General features: G+C 44.1%; 1 protein-coding gene and 1 non-coding gene across 24 annotated transcripts in view; one reads left to right on the top strand and one right to left on the bottom strand.

Annotated features, from left to right (window-relative positions):
- The window catches only part of FHOD3 (formin homology 2 domain containing 3), a 335,026-nt gene that overhangs the window by 127,466 nt on the left and 180,205 nt on the right, over positions 1–27,355 (bottom strand). For all 23 annotated transcript variants that reach the window (XM_045574974.1, XM_036419534.2, XM_036419535.2 and 20 more), the window contains exon 6: positions 6,991–7,085. In XM_045574974.1, the coding sequence (XP_045430930.1) occupies positions 6,991–7,085 (95 nt within the window). The remainder of the gene's footprint in view (positions 1–6,990; positions 7,086–27,355) is intronic.
- On the top strand, positions 19,879–19,983 carry LOC118708519. Its single transcript, XR_004984599.1, has one exon. It is a non-coding gene; the product is annotated as a U6 spliceosomal RNA (small nuclear RNA).

Here is a 27,355-nt window from a genome sequence, read left to right as displayed (position 1 = left end):
CTCAAAAGAACTGGTGGCCCAGAAAGAAACTCTCTACAGACTGATTCCTATGCCTTTCAGCATAATAATCATTGCTTGTCTCATTTTTGATTCTTGTAAGTATATTTCCAGTAGGACATGATTTCACTTCTCTAGAGGAAATGGTGAACAACATAGACTGATGAACAAGAACAGACCCAGAGAGAAGGAGCCATGGGCCAGACTGTTGGACCTCAACGGGAGGGTGGGGATAAAAGGAAGAGATCAACCAAAGGACTTGTGTGCACACATATGAACCTAAGCAGTGGTCAAGGACAATAGGGGGTGGGGGCATGAGTGGGGGCGATTGGAATGGGGGATTGAGGACAAATATGTGATACCTTAATCAATAAAGAATTTTTTTAAATAAAGGACAACTATAACAATATACTGTAATAAAATTATATGAATACAGTCTCTCTCTCATTGCACTGCACTCACTCTTCTGATGTAAGATGACACAGACCTACGTGATGAGATGCAGGAGGTGATGAAGCACATGGTGTGACGTAGTGTTAGGCTCCTATAAGGGTGACATGAACACAAGCACTGCGATACTGTGACAGTCCTTCTGACAACCGAGCTGGCCACGGCATGACCACCAGGCAAGCTCGGAGCGTGTCTATAGGGCGGGTCCACTGGGCAAAGGGATGGTTCCTATCCCAGGTGGGACGTGGCTGGGCAGCACAAGATTTCATCACACTACTCAGACCGGCAAGCAACTTAAAAGGCATGAATTGTTTATTTCTGGAATTTTCCATTTAATATTTTCAGGCTGCAATGGAGCATAGGTAACTAAAATCACAGAAAGCAAAACCACAAGTGAGGGGGGAGTACTCTACATGACTTTTTTTCTAGACTTGAGCACTGTAGAGTAGGAATGATGACCATTCTCACTTTTCTGGTGAGGACTTGGGCTGCAGGTTTGATCCTCGCTCCAGTTGGGGCCCATATGGGGGGCAACCAATGGATGTGTCTTTCTCACATCAATGTTTCTCTTTTTCTCCCTCTCCCCTCTTCCTCTCTCCCTCCTTCCCTCCTTCCCTTCCACTCTTTCTAAAGATCAATGAGAAAAATATCCTTAGGTGAAGATGAATGAGGAAGGAAGGAAGGAAGGAAGGAAGGAAGGAAGGAAGGAAGGAAGGAAGGAAGGAAGGAAGGAAGGAAGGAAGGAAGGAAGGAAGGAAAGGAGGGAGAAAGGGAGGGAGGGAGGGAGGGAGGGAGGGAGGGAGGGAGGGAGGGAGGGAAAGCTTGTTCCATCCCTAGCAACTTGTTTGTCAGCTGCTCATCCCTCCCAGGCAGGAACACAGCCTGAAGAGAGGGGCTTATCTGCACTGTTTACAGGGCCTGGAATGGCATTTGGCACAGAATGGGCTCAGTGATGTTTCCTTAATGAAAGAATGAGTCAATTCATGACAAGCCAATCAATGCGTGGCCCTCCCCTCCGTCACCATGGTGGTGAACTGGCTCCAGGTTCTCCACTTGCAGCCTAAGGAAGAGCCAGGGCCTCCTGGAGTCATGTTCTCACATCAAAATCTTAGGGACCCATGGGACTTTACAGAGAACTTGGGACACCGTGCACTCCCACAGGGAGCAGAGTAAAAGCACCACCCAACCCCAAGTCATGTCTCCAAAATCATGCAGACACCTCCACTGCCCTGCCCCGCTCCCCTCTGTCACACTTCCCTAGTAAACCACCGTGTCTTTTCCTTCACTCCCCACCTCTTTCCCGCCTGTCCCGGGGTTCTCAGCTCCCCTGTATAGGGAAACTTCTCAAAAGAATTCCCACACTGCTGGCTCCAGTTCTTCACTTCCCAGTGACTGCAGGACTACACTGAGGACATCCATCCTCACGACCCTGTCCTTACCCCCGGGAGTGGAGCTCTCCGGAGAGCCCTCAGCTCTGCAGGGCATTTTACCCTCATAGTCCGAGTCCTGCGCTTGGTCCTCTGTGCCCTGGGAAGGAATCAACTAAATTCCTCACCAACTACAAGGTTGGGGGTAGGAGGGAAGGCAATGGCACAATAAACTGCACTATCTTTCTACACTTAGAGCCCAAGAAATCTCTCCAAGTAAATAAAATACCCAGCAAGTCCAGGCTTGGCGACTTCCTTCGTGGGCGGACTGTCATTATGTGGTTTAGGCCTTTCGCAGGGCCTTCCTGGGAAAGAACCTGGCTGCTGCCCAAACCTGCTCCCCATCAGCCGATCTCAGCAGGGCCGCTCGTGCCCATCTCATCAAGGTTTCTTCTGAGCATCTGTGGTCCTGGGTCTTGGCCCACATAGTCCCAGAACCCAGGACCCCCTGAGCCACTCTCCGATACCAGGCTCTCTAATTAAGAAACCTCTGTTTTCTAGCAAATCCTTTTCTATTGGTCTCAACATGCCTATTCATGTCTTCTCTTTTGCTATAAAGACTCTGTTTGGAGTATTTTGGGTATTGAGAGAGAGAGAGAGAGAGAGAGAGAGAGAGAGAGAGAGAGATCGATCCCCAAACTCATTCATGATTTCAGGTTTCTATCAATTTGGTTACAGGTGAGTCTAAGTTTATGTTTGCATGTGACATGTGTTTGGAAGACTTACTAAGTGAAATTACTAAGCATATTGGGTAGTTAAGCTACTTCGGAAAAGAGAGAATATGAGAACATTAGCTTTATGGAAATGCATGATACTAATTGAGAACATATCCTAACTAATCATCAAAATACAGCGAGCAGGACTCCTCAGAAATACCTTCTTAGCATTGCTGCATACACCTGGAAATGATAAAAGTACGATTACTTCAAAAGATCTCTACATCAATCCCTCATTTATCCAGAAAGCACTTAATTTGATGCCCTCAAGTAGGTAAATAAAATACAGTCAAAACCCTCCAAAGCTTTGGAACAACCACAGGGAAGCCACATACCCATTCTTCCAAGTCCAAACATATGGTCATCTCTATGCTCTTAAAAATCCACATTTGGTGCTACTTGAACTTATCTGAGGCATTCTAATCAGCTCGGCTGAAAGGAACAAACCAGAGGCCAGTGACAGAGCAGGTAAGGCAGGTCCACTGTAGCACCAAGAGCGAGGACCACAAAGGAGGAGGGTGGGAACAAGCCACGGCCGCCAGGGCAGCCACCACCACTGGCTCAGATGCAAAGGTTTCCCAAAGGGGTGTGGCCTGGCCTCTCCCATCTGAACTGTCTGGTGTTCAGCTCTGCCTGGTACTCCTTCGTGTCCCAATGAAGAGTCTCATTGAAATGACTTATCAGCTCAAACGCGTGCCCACTCGCCTAGCACCGAGGGAAGATCAATCAGAATGGGTTCTCATTCTTATGGAAGAGCGATCTTTGGAAAGATAAAAACAACCAATCACAATGAATTCTACAGAGATACAGGGCAGCAAGAAGTCAGCCACAGAGCAGGGGTTGAGGCAGAGAGCGCAGTTCCCACATCTGGATGTTCTTGGTGGCCACTCGCTAAGGTGATTGTTGGAGGAATTCAGAGCCTGGATGGAGGGGGACTGGCTGCACCGTTTAAGGTCCCTCCCAATTCCAAGATGCCCTGCTTCTTTCAATGTCTTCAGCACCTTCCAGATGCCCAGGACCCAAGGAGGTGTAGGGCCCAGAACACCTACAACACACAACTGAGAGTGTTCCCCACACTAGAGGCCGTCAGGGCCACGGCTCCGAGGACAGAAAGCCTTTCCCAGGGGACAGCCCTTTCTGGGAAGAAGAGAGCCGGTCGGACAGGGTGGGTCCAGCCACCTTTCTGGGTTTCCACGGAGCAGAAAGGTTATATGACCGCCTCCGGGCTCCTGCTCACACAAACGATTCCACTTCCTTGGGGCTGGAGGGAGCACTAGATGGTCAAGACTCAGCCTTTGGGCCACACGTTACCTACTTCTCACTTGATCACCCCCTAGCGAATGCTAGTGTTCTATTTTATTGTTTTCACACACATACACAGCTAAATGACAATATGTAACAGGAATCAGAGACCAGCCCTTTGCACTGGGCTGGCGGGGAGACAGGCACACAGAGCCAGCTGCGAACTTTAGCACATTTGGGGAGGGGGGGGGAGGGCAGACTGAACTTTCCTTTCTGCTCCAGCTCTCACTTCGCATTCTCTGTTCCTGTTCAGCGTGAAACAGAGGCTGAGTCCTCACGGGGACAAAGAGCCTTTAACGCAGGGATGTACATTCGTCAGGCCTCCATTGGGGCCTGAGCCTCCAGTCTGCATAAACCACTCGAGGTTCCAGCATTCCTCCCTGCCCGGGAGGCTGGGATGGAGGGGGTAGCAGGGTGGTGATGACATGGTGTGCTTTGCCGGGTTTTTCATTTTCTGGATCAACCCACAGAGAGGGTGTGGAGTCAGCCTGAAAAGAACCCGGGTGTCCAGGTTTTAGATAAAATGTAACCACCACATGTATGGAAAAGGAATAAAAGGCAATTTTCCTCCATAAGTGTGCATTTGAAAGCAAACTGGAGCTCCCTGAACGTGTTTATTGTACTCAGAGAAACCCAAAAACTATACATAGCAGGTTAAATACGTAGAAATAAAAGCATTTCCCCCAAAATCTCCAAATTCCTACTCCTCTTCTAACAATGCAACCACCATAAAAAGAAAACAATTTCCAAACCTCAGGACTTAAATTACAAAAGGGGGAGGGGTGGTCAGAAAAACATGCTTCGTTCTGTTTGTTCCATTTTCCACTAAAAAAGCATAAGTACATGTTATAGAAGTGGACGCTGGCTATTAAGAAGGAATTCAAAATCCGCGAGATATCTTGATCTGCAAAGCTGGACCACTGTTTACAAGCTTACCAGAAAGAGCTAAGAATACCTGAATATTTTATCAACAGAAAAATTCTGGTGATTTAAGATACCAGAATTTCTTAATGAAACACTTTCTTCCAATGGCATATACTGAAGCTTGAATTCAGTATATGCCAAGGATCTCCGATCAAGCCCTGAAGTCTGTGTCACCATCTGTCCATCAGCCCAACAGATACATCTGACTGCGTAGCTCTCCGCCTTCCAGTGTTGATACTACACTAGCCCTTATCCTATCATCCCTGTCAATTTCTCCTCACTCCACCACTCTATTCTACACACCACGTACCACTAATCACCCTCATCATCTTACAGTGTGTGTGTGTGTGTGTGTGTGTGTGTGTGTGTGTGTGAAAGGGGGCTGTGGCCAGGACTTCCCTCAGCTAGTAGCTGTTCTGGGAGGAATAGGGAAGCATGACCAACATCACACAAGTACCAAGGATATTTAGAGATCTGTGGTCAGCAACCTAGGGCACCATTGGAAGAATGCAATTCAGTGGGGCTGACAGAGAACTAGAGAGAATGGAGCAAGCCAAGGTGGACAGCACCATAGATGGGATAGACTCCATAACTGCATCAGGAGTCACCCGCAAGGAGCTGGGGGTCCCTGGGGCCTCCCCCATGGGTCAGAAGGGGATCCATACGGCACGAGAGAGAGGCTGTGTCAGAGACAAAAGGCTATGCCGTATAAGCTGAATCATCTTATCCCAACTAATGAGACTTCCATATGCATGAAGAGGAAAAACTCACACATGTGAGAAGTCACAGGGTGGACAACTGCTTCTTACCTCTGACTGGGGTTTAAGGATGGACTTTGGTAAACAGACTAAAGCACTTTATTGAAAACACTTTTTCTTTCTCTTAAAAAGTAATTCTTTGGCTGCAAATACATCATTCTGTCCTCTGAGTCTGAGCCTCAAATATCTGCAAATATGCGTTGCACAATGACCCTCTGGCAGGCCTGATGGTAGCATCACATTGTGTTGCCTTTCATGGCAGGAAAGGGGAAGGTTATGAGGACAGGATGGCAAGGTTTCCCTAACCCAGGATTTCAGTATCAACTCTGTGCCTGTTTAAGGTAAAAACCACAGGATCTCAAGGCAAACCTTTTAGGATCTGAAAACTCAACTCTTAGTCAAAAGAAAGCCTTAGGGGCCCCTGGCTCCCCCGACTCCTTCATTTCATCTGAACTGGGAGGAGCTCTGTGGCCCTATCGCCCAGTTTGTGTGTTTAAGGAACTAAGGCTTCCTTCCCAAAACCTAAAAAGGTAGGTTGTTGCATCTTTTCTGCTTGCAGATTCCTCACCGTCTAGATGCAGGGTGATGAGGAGTGTCAGGGGACACTGGGTTGGTTTTGTGAATAAGAGGTAATCACATTAGAATTGCACGGAAGACAGCCAAAACCGGTTTGGCTCAGCAGATAGAGCGTCAGTCTGCGGACTGAAAGGTCCCAGGTTCGATTTCTGTCAAGGGCATGTACCTTGGTTGGGGCACATCCCTAGTAGGGGGTGTGCAGGAGGCAGCTGATCCATGTTTCTAACTCTCTATCTCTCTCCCATCATCTCTATAAAAAATCAATAAAATAAAATAAAATAAGAATTGCATGGAAAAAAAACTTGGTGGCTGTTGGCGCTGTTGACTTTTGGCCACTGGCCTGAAACTGGGCACAGCCTGCAGGGTCATCGGATGTCACAGTGAGCGAGCATGGGCTGCGGGCCATCGCCCATGGTCTGTCCCCTTTCTATCACCATGGCTGCGAGGCTTAGGCTGCCCTGTGGCTCTGTTTTCTCACCCTCACAGTGACCGGCCCAGTGTGAACACAGGAGCCAGAGGCCACTGTGGACCTTCCTTTGGGAAAATGACAGATGGAGAAAAAGCAGCACTGATCTGGAGATGATGCCCCAAGTGAGAAAGCAAATGCCCAGCTCAGCAGAGGCCCAGGCCCCCACCACTGCATGTGCTACCCAGGAAAAGGGGGCTGGGATGCACAATTCTTACATTCTCATTCTTGAGGGCTTTTAATCTGATGGTTTCTCCATGGTATTTAGAAACGCAGTAATTTTCCCTTCTGCAAAAGCTTCTCAGACAGGATAACAGAAAAAAGGCAGATGATATTGAATCTGAACGCGATGTTCAACCAGAAGCTTCTCTTACCTTTGACCCGATGAGAGTGTACAGCCACTGAATGGTTTCATTGTGGTTTATTACTCCGTTCATCCCATCCACATACAGCATAATCTGGCCCAGAGCTACAGAGAAGGAGAGAAAAAGAAGCAAGGAGACATTATGGTTTTACGTGTAAATATAATTTTCAACGATCATAATGGCCATTGAGATTCCCACACGCTAAGTACACAGTATGTTAAGAACCAAATTTGAAGAAAATGCCTGGGCTCTGAAATTAGCAAAATCTCATTTCAGAGACAAAAGTGTGGACCACGGCAGAGGAAACAAGGGCTATTCCTGGTGCCTGAAAGATGCAATTAAGGTACCAAATCCAGTGATTGCTGTTTCTCTGTGTCTTGATGTGTAAATGCATGTTTTGACGTTTCTATATCTGTGCACTAGATAGGCAGTGATAGCCACGAGATGGTGTCTGAGCTGTAGCCTCCTGGTGGGGACCGAGGACAAATGAAAATTCTACAAGCAACCTGTCTAGTTGTCCCCAGAGGCTATGGGACCATCCCCAGCTGATGCCGTTTGAACCCTTTAGATAAGGGATATATATGTGTATTTTAATATCATTTGTAATTCCTTACAAAGATTTGCAGAGTTTAAGATGTCAGAAATCACGAAAAATATCATTTTTCAAACGCGAAGTCCTAAATCCTTAGTGAAGGAAAATAGTCATCACATATAGCCATTATTGAAAAAGGAAATCCCAGCCATGGCATTTCCTTTTTCAAAAATACATGAACTCCATGCTTTCAGCTCCCTCATATCCAAACAGCTTGGACTCTAGATAATGAGCAGAAGTTACATACTCTAAGTAGGTTCCTTAAAACCATATCTGACCTCCTAAATCTCATTTTACCCATAATTAATGGCATTGACATTGTTAGGCAATACTTTCTTTTCATGATGACAGTAGGACATCACAAACTGGAAACATAGAGGAGTGCAGTAAAAATAATTCATAATCCCATAATTTAGGTTAAGCAATCTTAATATATTAATGCATTTTTCTCACATTCTTTCTTTTCTATTTTTGTTAATCCTTACCCAAGGATATTTTTCCCATTGCCTTTTTAGAGAAAATGGAATGGAGGGAGGGGAAGAATGGAGGAGGGAGAAAGAAGGAGAAAGAGAGAGAGAGAGAGAGAGAGAGAGAGAGAGAGAGAGAGAGAGAGAGAGAGAGAGGGAGAGAGAGAGAGAGAAACATTGATGGGAGTAAGACACATGCATTGATTGCCTCTTGCACATGCCCAGGACAGGGCTGGGAATTGAATCTGCAACCTAGGGACATGCTCTTGACCATGAATCAAACCCAAGACCCTTCAAGGTGCGGGCCAACACTTTAACCACTGAACCACAGGGGCCAAGGCTCACATTCTTTCTTTTACGCATTACACACACATACAAATTTATATGTAGGTTGTAGGAAAGTCTATGTAAAATGGTGTTAGTTGAAAAAAGTAAAACAGGAAATAGTGAGTATATAATAATTGCAAGCATACAAATATATGTGTGTTATTAGAAAGCTATTATTATCCTACCCAACAAAAGATCAAATAACACAACCACATAATCATTCTGGAAAAAATTATGCCCCTAATATGGAAAAACTCAAAACTTAAAAAAAAAAATTACTTAGATCCTTGACACAATAAACAGCATAATTATTGTAATAACAGAGTCATATTCTATTTAATGGTGAAACACTGGAGCTATTCCTATTAAAATCAGGAATCATTTTTAAATTATGCCTCCTAATCCCATCTTCATTTAACACTGCCCTAGACTTCAGGCAAATTTAATGACATGAAAAATAATAGTGAGATGTAGGATGGTTGGAAATTAATACATAATTTTGTCATTTTTGCAAGGAATGTCATAGATTCAATAAAATATTCATCTACAGAATGTATAATGAAGAGGTTATTATTGCAGCCACTTTTTCATCTGAATGAGAAATATGTATGTCACATATAAAGGAAACCAAAGTTTGGTATAAAAAGATAATAGTAGATAAAGGACATATGAAAGTGAATATGATAAATGTTTAAATAATGTATTATATAAATATTTCATATATACATATATATATATATATATACACCAAGCAACTGGAATGAAGGAACAACCAGAACAACTGGTCGCTATGCCACACACTGTAGCAGCCAACCGGCCTGATCAGGGTCCCCATCAGCCCCCCACAAGCTCCCGTGGCTCCTCCCCTGGCCAGCCTGGTCCCCAATCGGCCCCTCCAACCCCGACAGAGGGTGGGGCTGGCCAGCCAACCACCTGTGGCCCCTCTCCCAGCCTTCCCCCCACTGACCATGGCCCCTCCCCACATACCCATTAGGGTGGGCTGGCCAGACCCCACCCATCACAAATTCATGCACCAGGCCTCTAATTGATAAGAAAATACTAAATGCCAACAGAAAAAAAGCCAAAAGCATTTCATAAGAGACAACAAGCTGGTACACATAATGTACAAAGATGTACATTCTCACTAAAAAAAAAATGCCAACTAAAACAACATTGAGGCAGCATTTTCACCGAAATGATCAAAGATATATTTGAAAGAAATGATCCAGTTATTCATTGCTAGTGAGGGTAAACAAGTAACTTCATACATTACCGGTGGCGGGGCAAATTGGCACAAATCCTGCAATATGACTATTTAGTGCTGCCACTGTTTTTTAAAATAGTTGCTATATAATTTAGAGCCTATTATGTGCCATGCTCTAAGTGGGGGGAGGTTTATATGTGTTATTAATGCAACAGCTCTCCTGTGCAGTGGATATTGTTACCCCCTCCTGACAGAGGCAAAAACTCAGGCTCTGAAAAGTGAGGGAATGTACCCCAAACCCACCACCGCTGAGGAGTGGATCCCACCGCCAGCCAGGATGGTCTGGCTTCTCCTGGTCGGTACTCAGAGCTTAAAAGTCCTCTCTTCCCCACCCACCCCCCTCCACCCCTATCAATGTGATTTCAGGAATCTACCCTAAGGAAATAATCCTATGTTAAAAGAGGAAAAGGGATGAAGCAACTCACTGAAGTGTCATCGATAGTATTAAAATGATCACCTAAATACCTATCATACCTCTGGAACTCAGCCTACAGTCATTTACCAAAGCTATGTCCTAACTATAAAGTGTTTATAATGAAAGAATTAAAATGTAGAAAATCATGAATAAACATCACATAATTCAGGTAATCACTAACATCTTCATGCGCAGAACGAAAGGAAGCCCCGTGATACATTAAGCATGATGATTGTGCATATGTTCTTTGGATGTACTATTTTCCTACTTACCCACTTTTCCATTATGAGCATCTTTTACTTCTATAATAGAAAAGTAAACCTCCTCTGTAGAAAAGGGGACGAAATCAGACTATAAAATGTTAGATGCTTTTCTTTGGTTTTTAGGTTTTTTCACTAGCAGTGCACCCCTCCCACCTCCACGTCAGGGAAGCGCTCTGAGAATTCAGCGCATCCTGCCCCGCGTTCCCCTTCTCCCCTCTTGCTCCTCCTCTCCCTTCGAAAACAAGCTGGCGAAACTCCAGGGAAGGGAACTTGCACCACAGTCCTTTTCCCACTTGAGTTTCCGCTAGTGGATACTAGAAATATCGGGGGAGCACTTTGTAAAACATGTGCTTGCCTAACCACTATGCAGTACACCTGAAGCTAACCCTATATAATGAAAGCCGAATATGCAAATTGAACACATGGGGGAACCAGTTGCTGTGATGCACACTGACCACCAAGGGGCAGATGCTCAATGCAGGAGCTGCCCCAGCCCACAGGCCCCAGAACAGCCAAGGCAGGTGCCAGCGTGCACACCCCCACCCTTATTACCTTGCCAGTCACCCTGCAGAGGGAGGTGACCAGTGGTGGTGGGGGGAGGGGGGCAGGGCCGGCAAGCAGGCAACGCCAGGCCACCCAAGACGGGTGTCAGAGGGGGCACCTCCCTCCCTGATCGCCCAGGTGGTCTCTCCACAGATAGGCTCTCATCAGGGACCCTGCCTGTGCAGAATTTCAATCACTGGGGCTCTAGTATAAAATAATATTGAATGTAAACTATAATGAAAAAATAATAATTATTTTAAAAAATTAAACGAAGAAGTAAATCTGCAGGCGGGTTTTAGCATCTTCTTCTAAATCTGTCCGACAGCACAGAGGAGACAATGCAGACTCCTCAGTCTCTGGAAGGTGCGTCCCTTGAGCCCTCCCCCCAGGGCTGGAAAGGCAGGAATGCATGTCTCCATCCTGACCTCTCAGGGCCTCTGGGGCTTCAGGCAGCCCAGAAAGCTAGGACACTGCTCCAGAACACGCAGGCAAAGCAAGAGCTAAAGGCCAAAGTGAATGTTTCTCTTTATGATCAGTTTCTCTCACAGATTCTATTGACTGATCACATTGCAGAAGGGAAGTCACGAGAAAGTTCATGTGTAGTGGAGTTCAAGTTTCTGATCACACTGATTGATGGTAATATTTGGGAAATCAAAAGCTTGCCCACTAGGTCTTTTGTTCCCCAGCCCTAGTGCTAAAACACTGCTTTCAGTAAAATTCACTACAGACACAAGATGGCGCTAGATAGATTCAGGTGGGTTAATGCGGGGATTCAACAGCAGAAAACCAGCTAGCCTCAATGTGAGCCTGTGAATAAAACACACACACACACACACACACACACACACACACACACAACTGTACATAGTGTGGGACATTGGAGCCATGAATATTAATGACTTTGTTTTCAAGTAGGATGAGCAGGGTGAGAATGTCAGACTGAGTGGGAAAGGGCACAATCTCATAAGAGACTGCCCAGGGCATTTGTAGTTCACAGAATTCACTCTAGACATCTTTATTAGTATTTCTGTGCTTCAATTTCCTCATCTCAAAAGTGAGATAGTACTTATTTGTCAGGGTTGTTGTAGGATTAAGTTAGAGCAATGCTGGCTCAGAGTCACAAAAAACTACCTCGTAGAAATCAAACATCAATCATCCACCAAACAGAAGCACAAGCTGAAAGAACCTCAAAGACCCAAAGTAGGGGCATGGGCCATGTGCCTAACCCAAAGGGACAAAACTTTTCTCCTTTGTGTACTTCTAACATTTTTATAGTTTCATTTTTCATATTTAGATGCGTGATTCATTTAGAAATAATTTGTATATGAACTTAAGGTTTAGATTGAGGCTCTCTTTTTATACAGATGTCCGACTGACCTAGCATCATCAGTGGAAGAGACTATCTTTTACTTAATTGCTTTTGCAGATTTGCCCAAAAACCCATTGGCTATGCTTGTGTGGATCCATTTCTAGATTCCAGGGGTCCTCAAACTTTTTAAAGTGGGGGCCAGATCACGGTCCCTCAGAGAGCTGGAGGGCCGGACTATATGAACTACTAATTCCTACTGTAACACCTCGGCTGCGCTCACTGCCCAAAAAACCTGGCGGGCCGGATCAGACTCCTCTGCGGGCCGCATGTGGCCTGCGGGCCTTAGTTTGAAGACGCCTGCATGCTGTGTCATTGATCTATCTACCCTTTTGCTAATCCACACTATATTGATCACCATAGCTTCATAGTAAGTTTTAAAATCAGGTAGCATGACTCCTAAAATGTCATTCTTCATTTTCTGGGTTGTTTTGGCTATCCTTGTCCTTTGTCCTTTTTTTTTTTTTTTTTTTTTTTTTTTTTTTTTAATTACCTGCACATTTTCTTTCTTTAAAAAAAAAAATATATATATATATATATTATTGATTTTTTTTTTTTACAGAGAGGAAGGGAGAGGGATAGAGAGTTAAAAACATAGATGAGAGAGAAACATCGATCAGCTGCCTCCTGCACACCTCCCACTGGGGATGTGCCTGCAACCAAGGTATGTACCTTTGACCAGAATCGAACCTGCGACACTCTATCCACTAAACCAAACAGGTTTTGGCTCCTTTGTCCTTATTATATAAATTTTGGAAGCAGCTTGTTAAATCCATAAAATATATATATATATATATATATATATATATATATATCTCTTTCTGGAAGAATTATGGAAAATGCACTAAATCTATAGATAAAGTAAAGGCGAACTGACCTAGTTGAAACTTCTAACCATGAACCTACTCTGTCTATGAATTTAGATCTTCTCTGATTGGTTTCATCCATGTTTTGTCATGTTTAACTACAGGTCTTTTATATATATATATTTGTATGTATACAAATATATACAAATATTTTATAAACTTTTGTATATTTTATAAATATTTTATAAAATGTGTATATATACAAATATTTTATAAACTTTCCCATTCCCAACTGTTTATTACTAGCATTTAGAAGTAAAATAGTTTCTGGGTGTTGACTTTATATCCTGTAAGCTTTTGTTAAATGTATTAACTCTAAAAGTTTTTCAGGTTTTGTTTTTGTGGATTTCCCGTGATTTTCTACCTAGATAATAATGCTGTCTGTGACAAAGAACAATTTCCTTTTTTCCTTCCCAATCTATACACCCTTCTCCCTTTCCCCCTTATATACTGGTTAAGACGTTGGTATAATGTTCAATAGGAGTGATAAGAATAGACCCCCTTGCCTTCTCAATATTAGGGGGAATATTTAGTCTTGCCCCTTCAGTTATGTTTGGTGTAGGTGTTTATACATTACCCTATATCAAGGTGAAGAAATCCCCCCAATTTCTAGTTTGCTCAGAGTTTTTTTATATATAACAAATGGATACTGAATTTTGTCAAGTGCTTTTTCTGCTTCAACTGATATTATGTGCCCTTGCTTCACGCTGTTAGTGCTGTGATTTACACAGAGTGAATTTCAAACATGGTACCAGCCTTGCATTCCCTCTCAGCCATGGTGCATCATTCTTTCCAAATGTTGTTGGGCTTGCTGATATTTTTTGCTGAGGGTTTTTGAATCTTGGCTCATGAGAGAGATTGGTCTGCAGTCTCCAGACTTTGTCTCATTTCATGTCATGGTAATACTGGCCTTAGAAAATGAGTTGGGAATGAATCCCTTCTTTTCTATTTCATGAAAGAGATTATATATGATTGCCTTTATTTAGTCTTTAAATGTTTGATAGAATTTTCCAGAAACCATCTGGGCCTGCAGGTTCCTTTTTCAGAAGATTAACTGCATATTAAATGTATTTAATGGTTTTAGTTAATATCAGTTATAGTAATGGGGCTAGTCAGTCTCCATTTTGGTTGAGTAGCTTTCTTTTTCTTTTTCTCTCCTTGTTTCTTAAGGTTGGTGTTTACATTATTGATTAGAGGGTTTTTCCCCTAATTAAAGCACGTAATGCTATAAATTGCCTCAACCACATCCCAGAAATTTTGATATGTTATATTTTCATGTAGTTCAAAATATTTTCTAATTTCCTTTGAGAATTTCTCTTCAATATATGGATTACTTAAAAGTACGTTGCTTAATTTCCAAGTATTTGGAGATAATCTTGTTATCCTTCTGTTATTGGTTTATAGATTAACTAAAGGCCCGGCGCACAAAATTCGTGCACAGGGGTGGGGTGTCCCCTCAGCCCAGCCTGCACCCTCTCCAATCTGCACCCTCAAGAGATGTCCAACTACCTAAAAGGGCAGTCAGACATCCCTCTCACAATCCAGGACTGCTGGCTCCCAAGTATTCGCCTGCCTGCCTTCCTGATTGAACCTAACAGCTTATAAATTAATTCCCTTATGGTCAGAAAACACACAATTCCAATTCTAAAATTTCGCTGTGACTTAGGATACTGGATATAGCCTATTTTGGTGAATGTTTTATGCTCACTTGACAAGAGTGTATATACTGCTGACATTGGATCCAGGACTCTAAGAATCCCAACTAGAACAAAATAGATCCAGAGACATGGAAGCATGGAACAGACTGGCAAAACTCAGAGGGAAGGGGGAAGGCAGGGGTCTGAGAAGAGATTAACCAAAGAATTTATCTGCATTTATGTATAACCCATGGACAGAAACAATACTGCAATGAAGGCCTGGGGGCGGGGTGGGGGGAGGGAGCCAAGAGAGTGGAAATGTGATGGAGAAGGCCAATGGGGGAAAATAGGGACATCTGTAATACTTTCAACAAAAAAAGATAAACTTAAACTTAAAAACAACAAGCCAGTGGATGATGCTGTTCACTCCCTCCACAGTCCTACTGATTTTTAGGCTACCAGTTCTGTTGATCGGCAAGAGGAAATATGTTGAAGTCTCCAACTGTAACTGAAGATTTCCCATTTCTTCAGTTCTTTCAGCTTTTACTTTATGTATTTTGAAATTCTATAGGTTTTTCCATGTCTGAGTGAATTAATCCTTTTGTCATTATAATGTCCTTCTTGATCCCTTGCTAGTTTCTTTATTCTGCAGTCTGCTTTCTCTAACGTTATTAATAGTCTCCTTTTGATTAGTGTTTGCATGATCATTTATTCCTCAACCCTTTTGCTTTTAAGCCCCCTGTTCACAGCATTAGGTGGGCTCCTTGCAGGCAGTGTTTAGTTGGGTCTTGCTTGGTTTACCCATTCCGATTATATCTTTGATTATTATGATTACGTCAGTGACATTTAATATAATTACTGGTGCATCTGAATTTAGGTCTACTGTTTCCAATCCGTTACTGAGTCCACCTAGTGAGTTTTTTGTGGTGCTAATTGTATTATTCATTTCTAAATTTTCCACTTGGTTTTCCTTTATACTTTCTCTTATCTTTCTTTGCTGAGACTTTCTATCTTACCATTTATGGCAATAGTGCCACCCTTGCTTCCTGAAGCATTTTTATATTTAAAGTATTTGATAAATCCAATACCCATGCTACCTTGGCAACAGGGTCTGTTGATTTGTGTTTTCCCATGAAAGTTGAGATTTTCCTTGTTTATCCTATGCCACGTAATTCTGGCTTACATCTTGATTATTTTGAAGATTATGTTATAAGACTCTGGGTTACCTTTAAATATTACAGAAGAATGTTGAGATTTTTGTTGAAGCTGGAAGTTAACCTGGTTCTGTTCAAAGCCAAACGCTATGACCTGTCCTTCGAGGGCTATGGTTCCAGTGCTAGTTCAGCTTTCAAAGCCCTGGCCAAGCCACTGGGTTGGTACTGCATGTCCCTCCAGTGGCTGGTCTGGGAGCTGGGCAGTAACCTACCGTCTTAGTCAGTCAATCCTCAGATTTTTCCATATGCTGTTTAGGGTCAGATTCATGCATGCACATGTGGGGTGAGCACAAGACTTCACAAAAGACTGCAGGTCATGCTCCTGAGTTCCTCCTCCATGATACTTTTGAGGTCCCCAGGGCTCCCGTTTATAATCCTTCAACCAGAAAGCTGGTTCATTATTTACCCTGTTCTGCCAGCATTGCTGCCTCAGGTCCAGCTCCCATGGTCTCTTCTGGGTTGTAGCAACTGCTGATCCTGGCAGGTGTCCCTGCCTGGCCTCCTCCTCTTTTCTAATCTGTGAGAGATGTTTACCAACTGAATCTCCCAACGCATTGGAAATATCAGCTGATTCTGCTCACTTCTGCCTCAGGATAAGGCCCAGGGCTCCTCTCATCCCCAGCCAAGCCACCTTCCGCCTTCTTGCCCACGCCGCCTAGATTCCTATGTCTCTGAGACCTTCTGCAACCATCTCAGGGCTTCCATCCTCAGCCTATCAGTTGTCAATTAGCTACCTGTACCTTGCATGGAAGAGAAATCTTTATGTACAAAATATATATATTCCTTCTATAAGCCAGAAGTAGTCATACTTAAAAAAAAAAAAAAAAAAAAAAAAAAAAAAAAAGGATTTCTTGCATACCGGAGACATACCAGAAAACAATCCCAAATCAGTTATTTGCCTGCTTCTTCATGTCCCTTCCTTTGGCCAAAGATGCCAAAAATGCCATGGAAGATGCTGAAAGGTAATTCCTTCCTGCCAGAGTCACCTGGCTTTCTAAACAAAGAGCTCTTAAGCACTGCTGCCCTATGTGGTCTTTTCACAAACCCCTCATCCATGTGACAGTGACATCGCGGGTCACGTGTTCTGTAGCTGGGCTCAAAGATGCAGGAGGTGCGGTTCCTTGCTAAGGAAGTTACACTGTTTAGACCTCGGGATTTTTATCTCTCTTTTTTGAAAATATATTTTTATTAATTTCAGAGAGGAAGGGAGAGGGAGAGAAAGGGAGAAAAACTTCAATGATGAGAGAGAATCATGGATCAGCTGCTTCCTGCATGCCTCCTACTAGGGATGGAGCCTGCAACCTGAGCATGTGCCCTGACCAGGAAGTGAAGTGTCAACCACTGAGCCACATAGGCTGACCCAGGGATTTTTTAATGCAACGTGGGTTGTCTTAGTTTTGAAAAGCACTGTCATAACTATAGATATATCACACTTTAGCACAAACCAGTCCTTTTTACATACTAGACAAGGCTCTGGAGCATATCCTCTGGCACATTTGACTCTACAGTTCCCATGAAACGAAAACTCGTCCCACTGAAATCTGACTGTTCCGATCCGCCTTTCCAAAGAACTTTCCAGTATGTTTTTTCCCCCCATTTTGAGGTGACTTTTAATTTTGATAAGTTTTCAGAATTACAAAAAAGTTGCTAGAATAAGGACTCTCTTTTTATCCATATATTTTACCCAGATTCATTAATCCTCTATATTGTGTACCATTTACTTTGTCATCCTCTCTCTCCTTTCCTAAACTTATAAAAATATTTTTAAAAATAAAAATTGCATTTCCCTAGCCAGTTTGGCTCAGTGGGTAAGAGCATAGGCCTGCAGACTGAGGGGTGCTGGGTTTGATTCTGGTCACAGGCACATACTTTGGTTGTAGGATCCGGCCCTGGTTGGGGGCATGTGGGTGGCAACCAATCACTGTGTCTCTCTCACATCAGTGTTTCTCTCTGTCTCTCCCTCTCCCTTCCACTCTCTCTAAAAATCAATGGAAAAAATACCATCAGGTGAGGATTAAAATAAAAAATCCATCTATTTAAGGTGGACAACATGATTTGCTATACATGCACACCAGTGAAAGAACTACTGTAATCAAGCTAATGAACATACCATCTCCTCATGTAATCCTTTTTGGGGTGTGATGAGAGCACCTGAAATCTACTCTGTTCGAATATTTCAGGAATTCAATACAATACCACTAACTACAGCCCTCACGCCTGCGCAGTAGATTGCTAGACCTGTTCACCAGCTCCCCGCTCTTGCCTTGATTTTCGTTGCACAAAGACAACAAGAGGGAGAGTCTACTCCACAGCCATTCCATAAGGTTGGACATTACACCACTTGAAACTGTGACTAAAAATAACTCCTATTTCTCTCAACCAAAAGTACAGGGGGAACATGGACCAGTGGTATGAAAAATTGAAGAAGAATTGTCCCACTACAGGAAATTTTCTGCTAAAAGCAATTGTCAGTAGTCACTAGAGTGGGTTTTGTGGGGGAGTGTGGGGCTGTGACTTGCACATTGGGAGTGAAGACGGAGGTGCTGCGTTTTCCGAGGGGGTGAGTTCTTCCTGGAGGCCAATGTGAGCCCAAGACTGACACTGCTTCCTCCAGCCAGAGCGCAGGGGGCTCCGACAGTCACGAGAGTTCTTAAATCAACGTTATCTCCTGAGAAGGAAAACCCATTACTACCAGTAAAACTTTATCTTCTAGGAAAGAGGGCTAATAGACCTAAAAGATGGGATTTCATCTTGCTTTAATTAGACCATTAAAATGGACTCCCCTGAACTCTGGAATGGATTTGCCGACCCCCAATTTCCATTATTCGCCAAAGCAGGCAGTAAATATTGAAAAGAGGTTGATAACGGTGACGTTCTTAGAACTAAATGGAGGCCTTGGAGTCTGTGTTGTTATTCTTCTCGCTCCCACTTAACTGTCTTCCCTACATAACAAGCCCAGGCCAAGTTCTCCCCAAGGGCAACTGTCAGAGAAGTATCCTTTCAGCGCTGATTACTGCATGAAAATTAAGGAGAAGAAGCTGCCAATTCTAGACTGAAGACAAGAATTTGATCTGCACCAAGAGCTCCAACTAGGTGTCAACGTTTTTGAATCCCCTGCTGCTATTTAGCAGTATTTGCAATGCAAATTTTCAGAAGCATTCTTGGGAAAATTACTAACTTCGCTCCATCCCAGAATTCCTGCTTTCTGAAAAAGGGTCCCCAAGATAATTTTTTAAATAAATCAGACCTACGGGCTTCTCTTAACACTTGCAAGTTTAATCAGTAACTCTCAGAAGACAGAGGGCCAGCCCTCTACCAGAACCCCTAAAATCATATCATTGGCGTGGTTCTTTCTGTTTTGTTTTTTTTTAATAACTTCAATTCTTTTTTAAAGATTTTTAAAACTGATTTTTTCAGAGGAAGGGAGGGAGGGAGAGGGGGAGAGAGAAACATCAATGTAATGTCAGAGTGTCTCCCACACGCCCCCTACAGGACGGTAATGGAGCCTACAATCCAGGCAGGTGCCCTGACCTGGAATGGAACTGGCAACCTTTCTGTGCAGCGGAAGATGCCCAACCAACTGAGCCAGATCAGCCAGGGCTGGGGTGGTTCTTTCTGATCAACCTTCCACCAGGACATTATGCAGCCAAGCTCTCTGCATCCTCTTCTCCCATCTAATGCCATACACGGAACTGGTTCATTTCTTCACCTTCCCACCAGCAGCGAAATTTAAGTCCCAGACTCCCACACTAAAGGTTAAAAGTGGGCCCTCGCCGGCCACCCATTCAGGATCAGCCTCATTACTTCTGAGGCTGTTGTGGCCTCGATCACACTCAGGCTCTCCCATTCCACATTCCCCCATTTCGTAAATAAGGAGGAAGCAAAGGGGTGAAGAAAGGTTCCATAGATTAGCCCGTTTTAAGCTTCTAAAGAATGTTGGGGGCTGCTTTGGCGGCACATAGACTAAAATTGAAACGACACAGACAGGATTAGCACGGCCTCCTTACGCAAGGATGACACGCAAATTCACGAAGTGTTCCATGGTGTAGAAAAAAAAAAAAATGTTGGCAGACTCCTAATTTCTCCATAAAAAGAAAAACAGTCATTTTAACTCTCTGTTCTATAACAATCTTTCAGGACTTCCATCCAATGAAATGAAATACCAGTGGAGGCACACACACATCCTTCCCACGGCGCCTCAGAGCCGGAGAGGAAATGAAGAGACTCCACGGGCTCGGCAGTGACTGGACCTCCCTGATGGTCTCACGTGCTCCACCTGACCCTGCTCTTCCCCCGAGGACCTGGGGTGCCATCGGGAGTCAGTGACACGGGCTCCCTCGGACAGTGGCCCTGGGAAGCAGCCCCTCCCCTGGCTTAGGGAAGGGAGGCACAACAGGTAGACGCCTGATGTACCCCCTCCAAAGGGCTCGCCTGGATTCCGGGTGACAGAGCAAGAGGCATGAAGCTGGAGAGAGCAATTAAGCCCCAGCGCAGCTGGCCAGAGCCCATAAGCACCCCGAGTCATAGCAGGGTGGGGTTGGGGTGAGCCGGAGTAATTAGAGAGGGTTTCATGAAAAAGCACAGCACAGCCCTCAGTTAAAGGAGGAGGCACCATTCGCTGTGAGAAGACATGGGAGCTTCCAGGCAGGAGAGAAGATGCATCAGTGGTCAGTCCCCCTGATTTCTGCTTTCAGGACAGTGAAGCCCCAGCTCCAAAATTCTACATCATCACAACATTTCTCCTCCGAAGCCATTTGTGGGGATAGAACACGAGGTGCCTGGCACCAGGGAGAGCACTTCTGATAGCTGTCTATACCCGCAGTCCCTGGTGACCCAGGTGTGGCTCCATCAAAAGGAGGAATTCGCTTTGGGGCATTATTTATTTTATTAAATATATTTTAATGATTTTTTAGAGAGTGGGATAGAGAGTTAGAAACATCGATGAGAGAGAAACATCGATCAGCTGCCTCCTGCACACCCCCCACCGGGGATGTGCTACAACCAAGGTACATGCCTTTGATTGAAATCAAACCCGGGACCCTTTAGTCCGCAGGCCAACGCTCTTTCCACTGAGCCAAACCGGTTTTGGCATTTTGGGGCATTATTTAAAGCACTCGGCGTATATTCTAGTATGTTGATTTCTGTATTTCTCTCTATTTAAGATTTCAAAACCTTTACAATGTTAACTTCCTAAAACAAAAGCCAACTTCCTAACATTCTACCAGTTGGTAGTGGGCCTGCATCTAAGGAGGCCCTCTGCTAGCCTCTCCAGAGTGTCCCCTCTGCCGCCGCTGAAGACGCCCTGTGTCCTGAGATTAACTTGCCTGCCAGCATCCCCGGCAGACCCTGCTCAGGGCTCTCCAGGCTGGGATGCAGAAGCCTTAAACCACAGCTCCCCAGCCTCTTTGCCACCCACCCCTAGCACTTCATTTAAAATTGGGCCTGTGCATGGACCCTGGGCGCGGCATCTGTGTTTGTCAAAGCTCCATAGCTGATTCTCTACACTAGGGGTGTCGAACTCAATCAGAGAAGGGGCCAAAATCTAAAATCCAGCCTAAATCGCGGGCCGAATGGTTTACTGAACAGTCATAAACTGTCATTGTGATGGAAACACAGCAGAGTGCAGTGATGACAGCGCGGTGCGGGCCACATTGCAAGGCCTGGCGGGACGGATTTGGCCCGCGGGCCTTGTGTTTGACACATGTGCTCTACACAGCAAGAGATATGAACCCCAGTCCGTGCTAAACCAAGCCATTTCCTAAGAACTCTGCTGGGTTAGGGCTCTCTCTTGGCTCATTAGCAGTACCTGCTACTAACCAAAACCAAACTCAAAGGTAAACACAGGAAAAGCCAAGTTCCATGCTGGGGGACGAGGGGGAGGATGCAGGGAGAAGTTGAGGAGGTAGAAGACTGTGGACATGCACAAGGTATAAATTCCCACCAGCCTCGCCTGCTTCCTCCCATCCCTAACTCCAAATTCCTGGAAGTGGCTCCCAGGTCTCATCATGTTTGATAGACAGTTTTTAAATTTCCACTTCTAAACATTAATTTAAAACCATAACATCATGCAATGCAGTTAACTAATGTTTTAAAATCAAGCAACCCTTGTTTCTTCTCAGAGGACTTTATTATGTGGTTGGGGCCTCCACAATGGGATTGCAAGGACTTGTTAGAATGTGCATCCAGGGCAGGAGTCATTTGCCTCTGACTTCATTAAACCTAAGTTCTTTAGAAGTTTTACAAGCTTGACAAATGTATTTTATGATATTATTTTATGACCTAGAACAAAACCAACGCATGCATGATCGGCAAAGAATTGGAAACCTTCCTATTGTGACTCATTCATACTATTGGCCCTGAATCAGTGATGTTCAAAGGTGAAGAAAAATAATGGAACTTCCTTTAGAAAGAGAAGAAAAATAACAATCAGATCTCTCCCATGATTGTGCATGTTTACTCTGTGATCCGCATTCCAACAGACTGAAATATGAATGGATCCACTTAACACATAGCTACGTTTTGAGTCATATCAAATACATGCTATGTCATGGATGAACCCTGAACAAAGATGCATGCTAAGAAAGTAAGCCAATCATAAAAGCACAACTATTGGATGATTGCACCTCTATGAAATATCTAGAATAAGCAAATTCACAGAGACAGAAAGGAGCTGGGGTACAGAGTTTCTGTTTGGGTTTTTAAAAAATGCTTTGAAAATAGATGGTGGTGGTGGTAGTACAACATGGTGAAGGTAATGAACGCCATCAAATTATACACTTAAAAATGGGCAGCATGGCCAATTTTATGTGACATATAGTTTACCACAATAACATAACTAAAAATAAAATCATATCAAAATACTACTTGGCTAGAAATCAATGGCCTAATATCCATAGCAGAAAGTCCTGAAACCAACTAACACAATGCCTCCCGTGTCAGATGGCCTGGCCTCCTGACCTGGGCGCCCGTGGTCTCTAACAGTTCTGGGGAAGTTTCCTGTGTACAGAGAGGGACAAGACTAACCCATGGACTTGACCATCACCCATCCTGTCTCTTTGGCCAACGTACTGGACTCCTATTTATTTAACAGCTGCTCACTGGCCACTGTAATCACCAACTGATTAGGGCTGCATTGTTTGGCCATGTTCACAGTCATCACGGCTGTCAATGATGAGCGCTTTGTTTTCAGTTCTATAAACACATGAGCAATCCTCATGTCATCAGCTACTTAAACGGAATAAATACTTTAGGCCATGCCTTCTCAACAGGAGCAAGAGCCAAGGAGATTCCTTCTTAGGGACAAAGAACACCTAAGATATGACAATGGTTTATGGTCCTCCACAGGGGCACAGTCTATAAGAGAAATGCAGAATGTCTTTGGGATTAAAATTTGAGGGGAGGGAGGGGATGGTTAAGTACAATAAAAGTGCTCCCTGAAAGGATGATTATGGGGAAAAAAGGTTAACAGATATGGCTTTATAGCCTTTAATTAAATTTTTCCTTAAACCAAAAATAAAGAAAAAAACAGCTGAAAGGGAAAGGGGGAAAAAAACTTATGAAAAGAAGTTGTCATTAGAGACCAATGTGGGCATTGCTGCAGGCCTCCCTCCAGTCTCCCCAGCATAACGTGCACCCATAGGTGAGGGGCCTTACCCTCCATTTCGCCCCAAATCTCTACTTTTCCTAAGACCAGCATATGCGTCTAATCATGCAGGCAGTCGCGGATGTTGGTTAAGTACCAGGCACTCTGCTAGGCCCATTTGGCAAGACCTGCCTTGCCCAAACAGACAGAGCCCTGCATACGCCAGGAAAGGAGGAAGCCTTGACCCCTCACTTTGACAGCTTTGAAGAGAAGCAGCAGGCAGTAGACCAGTGAAGCCAGGAAATCAGGTTTGAGGCCAGGTAGCATTGGCTCTTATCAAACAAGCAACTTGGTGCAAGTGATCAAGTGATTTGACCTCTGGGAAAAAGAGATAGTGATGTGTTCCTTACAAGGATGCAGTGAGAACCAAGCAAGAAATGACAATAGACAGGCGTCCCTTGCAAGCTCAAGTCACTGCTGATAAAGCCTTTTCAAATGAAATAATAGAACAAACAGAAAGTACACAGCTATCTGTCATGATTTCCATTCGTGGATACTGTGTACCAATACCCTCAGCCTCCTGACAGGGCCCCACAACTCTCTAGGAAGGAGGGCAAGCACTCGCTTCAAGGTCTTACAGAGAAGAGGCTCCGGCAGGTCAGGTGCAAAGCCCCGCCTGGAACAGTAGACGGGAGCTGCAGCAGGCAGGGTTTCCCAGTCAATGAAGAATTTCAGCTATGTGCATCCCTCTTTTCTTATCGAGCCAAGAAGAGAGGGACTCATGCTGGGTGCCCAAGGACACACTGAACTTACTTCCCACATACTTGAACTAATAAGCAGACAAAGAAGTTGGCTGCCTTTGGGGTATGGGGCCCTAGAAGGAACAGCTTTGAAAACTATGCCTCTCCCCAGCTTGCTGAAACTTTTTCAGTGAGTACATGTTTCCATTCCAGGTAAAGTTCCAGCATATATCCCCTAGGACCAGGTGCTAATAAAGCTTTCACTCCAGAGCCCCTCACTCTCCCAAGTTCCTTTCCCAAAGGTTGGCAGGGAGGCCTGGTAATGCGTTCTCATGGTACTATGTTTTCATGCAATTTGCAAAAGGAAGATACTGTAAGAGCAATCACTGAAGACATGATCCCTTTCCACGCTGCTTCCTTCCATCACACTTTGACACATGGCAGGTGGTAGGATGATTATGGGCCATTGGGGGAGCCAATAGGAAAGGGAAGTGGGGGTTTAGTGGGATATTTTTACCTGGTTTGTCATCTCTGTGTGTGCAGTTAGGTCTTTGCTGGAGATCCTGATGAAAGAACGATTCCCTGGAGTATAACTCCCAGTGCAACAACCCTCCAACTGCGAGACCTCAGTGAGGCCCAGCAGTTACACTGCAGTCTGAACAGGTCCTAAGTGTGAAGCAAGTATGTGAACAGGAGGAAAACCAGCACTTTAGATGCTAAGAACAGAAAGCTTGTCTGTGGTATATACTCTTCCAATTCCTATAGCTCCCATATGAAAGAAAATGAACATGCCCTCGCTGGTGTGGCTCAGTGGATAGGAAGGATCCTGGGTTTGATTCCAGTCAAGGGCACATGCCAGAGTGGCAGGCTCCATCCCCAATAGGGGTCGTACAGGAGGCAGCCAATTAATGAGTCTCATCATTGATGTTTCTATCTCTCTCTCCCTCTCCCTTCCTCTTTGAAATCAATAAAAATACTTTTTTTAAAAAAAGAAAAGAAACATGAAAAGAAATCCTAGACATTTCCAAGAGATTACACTGAATGAGCTGTGAAAACAAAACAAACAAACAAACAACAACAAAAAAAACAGTCTAAAGCAAGGGTTGGCAAATTATGTTTCAACAAATTATAGCCCATTGGTCAAATCTGGTCCACTCCCTGTATTTATAAATAAAGGTTTATTGGAGACACAGCCACACCCATCATTTACATATTGCTTAGGGCTGCCTTTGCCCACAAAAACAGTGTTGATTAGTTGTTACAGAAGCCAAGTGACTCCCAAAGCCTAAAATATCTTTTTTCTTTTTTAATCTTCACATGAGGACATACTGAGAGAGAGAGGGGAAAAAAAAATCAATGTGAGAGAGAGAAACATCCGTTGGTTGCCTTCTGTATGTGCCCAGAGTAGGATCCAACCCACAATCCAGGCACGTGCCCTGTCCAGGAATTGAACCGGCAACCTTTTGGTGCACAAGACAACACTCAACCACCAACTGAGCCACTCCAGCTGGGCCAAAGTCCTAAACTATTTATTATCAGATCCTTTACAGAAAATGTCTGCTTACCCCTGCTTTAAGCTATTAATAATACAAAACAGATACTGATCAGTCATACAGAACAGACTGAATTTTCACCCTGCTTTCTCTATAGAAAATGCTCCCAAATCATGGTAATATGAAGAGAATAGCAAGCATGTAGCCAAAATAAGCAGCAAAACTGTATTTAGAGGCAGGTTAGTTTGGTGACTACAACAGCATTAAGATTTTTTTATTCCTTTTTTCATTTTAAAAATATTCACTTTTGTATTTCACGTCTTATGACCTTCAGGCCGCACCAAAGCTGAGTAGGCACCTACTAATGTATAAAGAAATGGATTGCTGCTGTGTTCTTCGTCACTCCCATGCAGAACTCTCATTGACCTTGGGGATGGGTGGTGGGGTGGGGAAAACCGATAGAAGAAGCATATAGCGGAGGCAACTAGTTGTAGACAAGGAAGCTCAGTGTAAGGCAGTGATAAGTGAAACAGACACATCTTCAGGGAGCACTAACCCTAAAAGCTCTGTTTAAAATCTGAGTGTGTTCTGTCCAAGCAAGATGCTAAAATAAAGTGTAGGCAGGGGTACAGAGGATGCAGAGGTACTGGTAGGGGTGCAACTGAATGCTACGTAATTAGTAAGCAATAATCACATGCAAATTGCAGCCTATTGGAAAGCAGGAAAGGGTAAAGTCAGCTGGTCCGATTTTAAAAGCTTCCTTCTGAGCGGAGGGAAGTTTTCTCTCTCTCTCTCTGCTGAGCCAAGAGAAGCAGCAGCAGAGAAGGGGGTCCTGGGAGGTCAAATGATGCCACTGGGTGGTTAGCTGGCAGGTAGATGGTCTTGCAATCGTGAGGTCATCAAAATGGGAAGATTTTGAAACCATCTGGCTTTTCTACATCATCCTGCCCCAGAAGGCTAAACAAGTCCCAGAAGTTTCCAACCCCAAGAAACTGTCAAGGAACATCAGGAAGTGACAGTTGACTGTGGTCCAAGGAGAAGGCCAAAGGAGAGAAGGCAGTCATTTTCAAAAGGGGAAGATGAGTGCGGTGACTGGAACCATGTGCTTCTTCCTGTGAAAACATTGGTGGCAACAGGACAGGTTGCCGAGGGAGATAGAACTGAAAGCTGAGCAGAGCACAGGTCTGAGTGGGAATGAGAGCGCAGACCAGACACATTGCAGCCTTATAGAGAGGCAGCGAGGTGACTTAGCCTAAGGTGGCCCAGCAGGAAAGTCCCAAGGTCTCACAAGGCAGCATCGTTATGCTTCAACAATCACTATGAACGGTACCAGAATAGATGCTGCAATTCTAAGAGGCTCCCCTAATTCTAGAAAAGTAGGGCATAGCTATAGGGATTAACCAAAAGGTTCCAATTGTCATGAAAATCTCAGTTAATCTGATTAATGATGCAATTTGTGGTGCCTTTGCTTTATGAAGAATCACATAAAAATGTTTTTAATATGCACCTGGAGATAGAAAGCACACTTCTTCCAGAAAACAGGTCAAACCAGAGAATATAAAGCTGAGCTCCATAATATGCAATGATTGACCTCACACACCTGTG

This window comes from Pipistrellus kuhlii, unplaced genomic scaffold (assembly GCF_014108245.1).
Source record: "Pipistrellus kuhlii isolate mPipKuh1 unplaced genomic scaffold, mPipKuh1.p scaffold_m20_p_6, whole genome shotgun sequence".
NCBI lineage: Eukaryota > Metazoa > Chordata > Mammalia > Chiroptera > Vespertilionidae > Pipistrellus > Pipistrellus kuhlii.
Note: the sequence above shows the minus strand (reverse complement) of the source record. Positions and strands in the feature narration are given on the sequence as shown.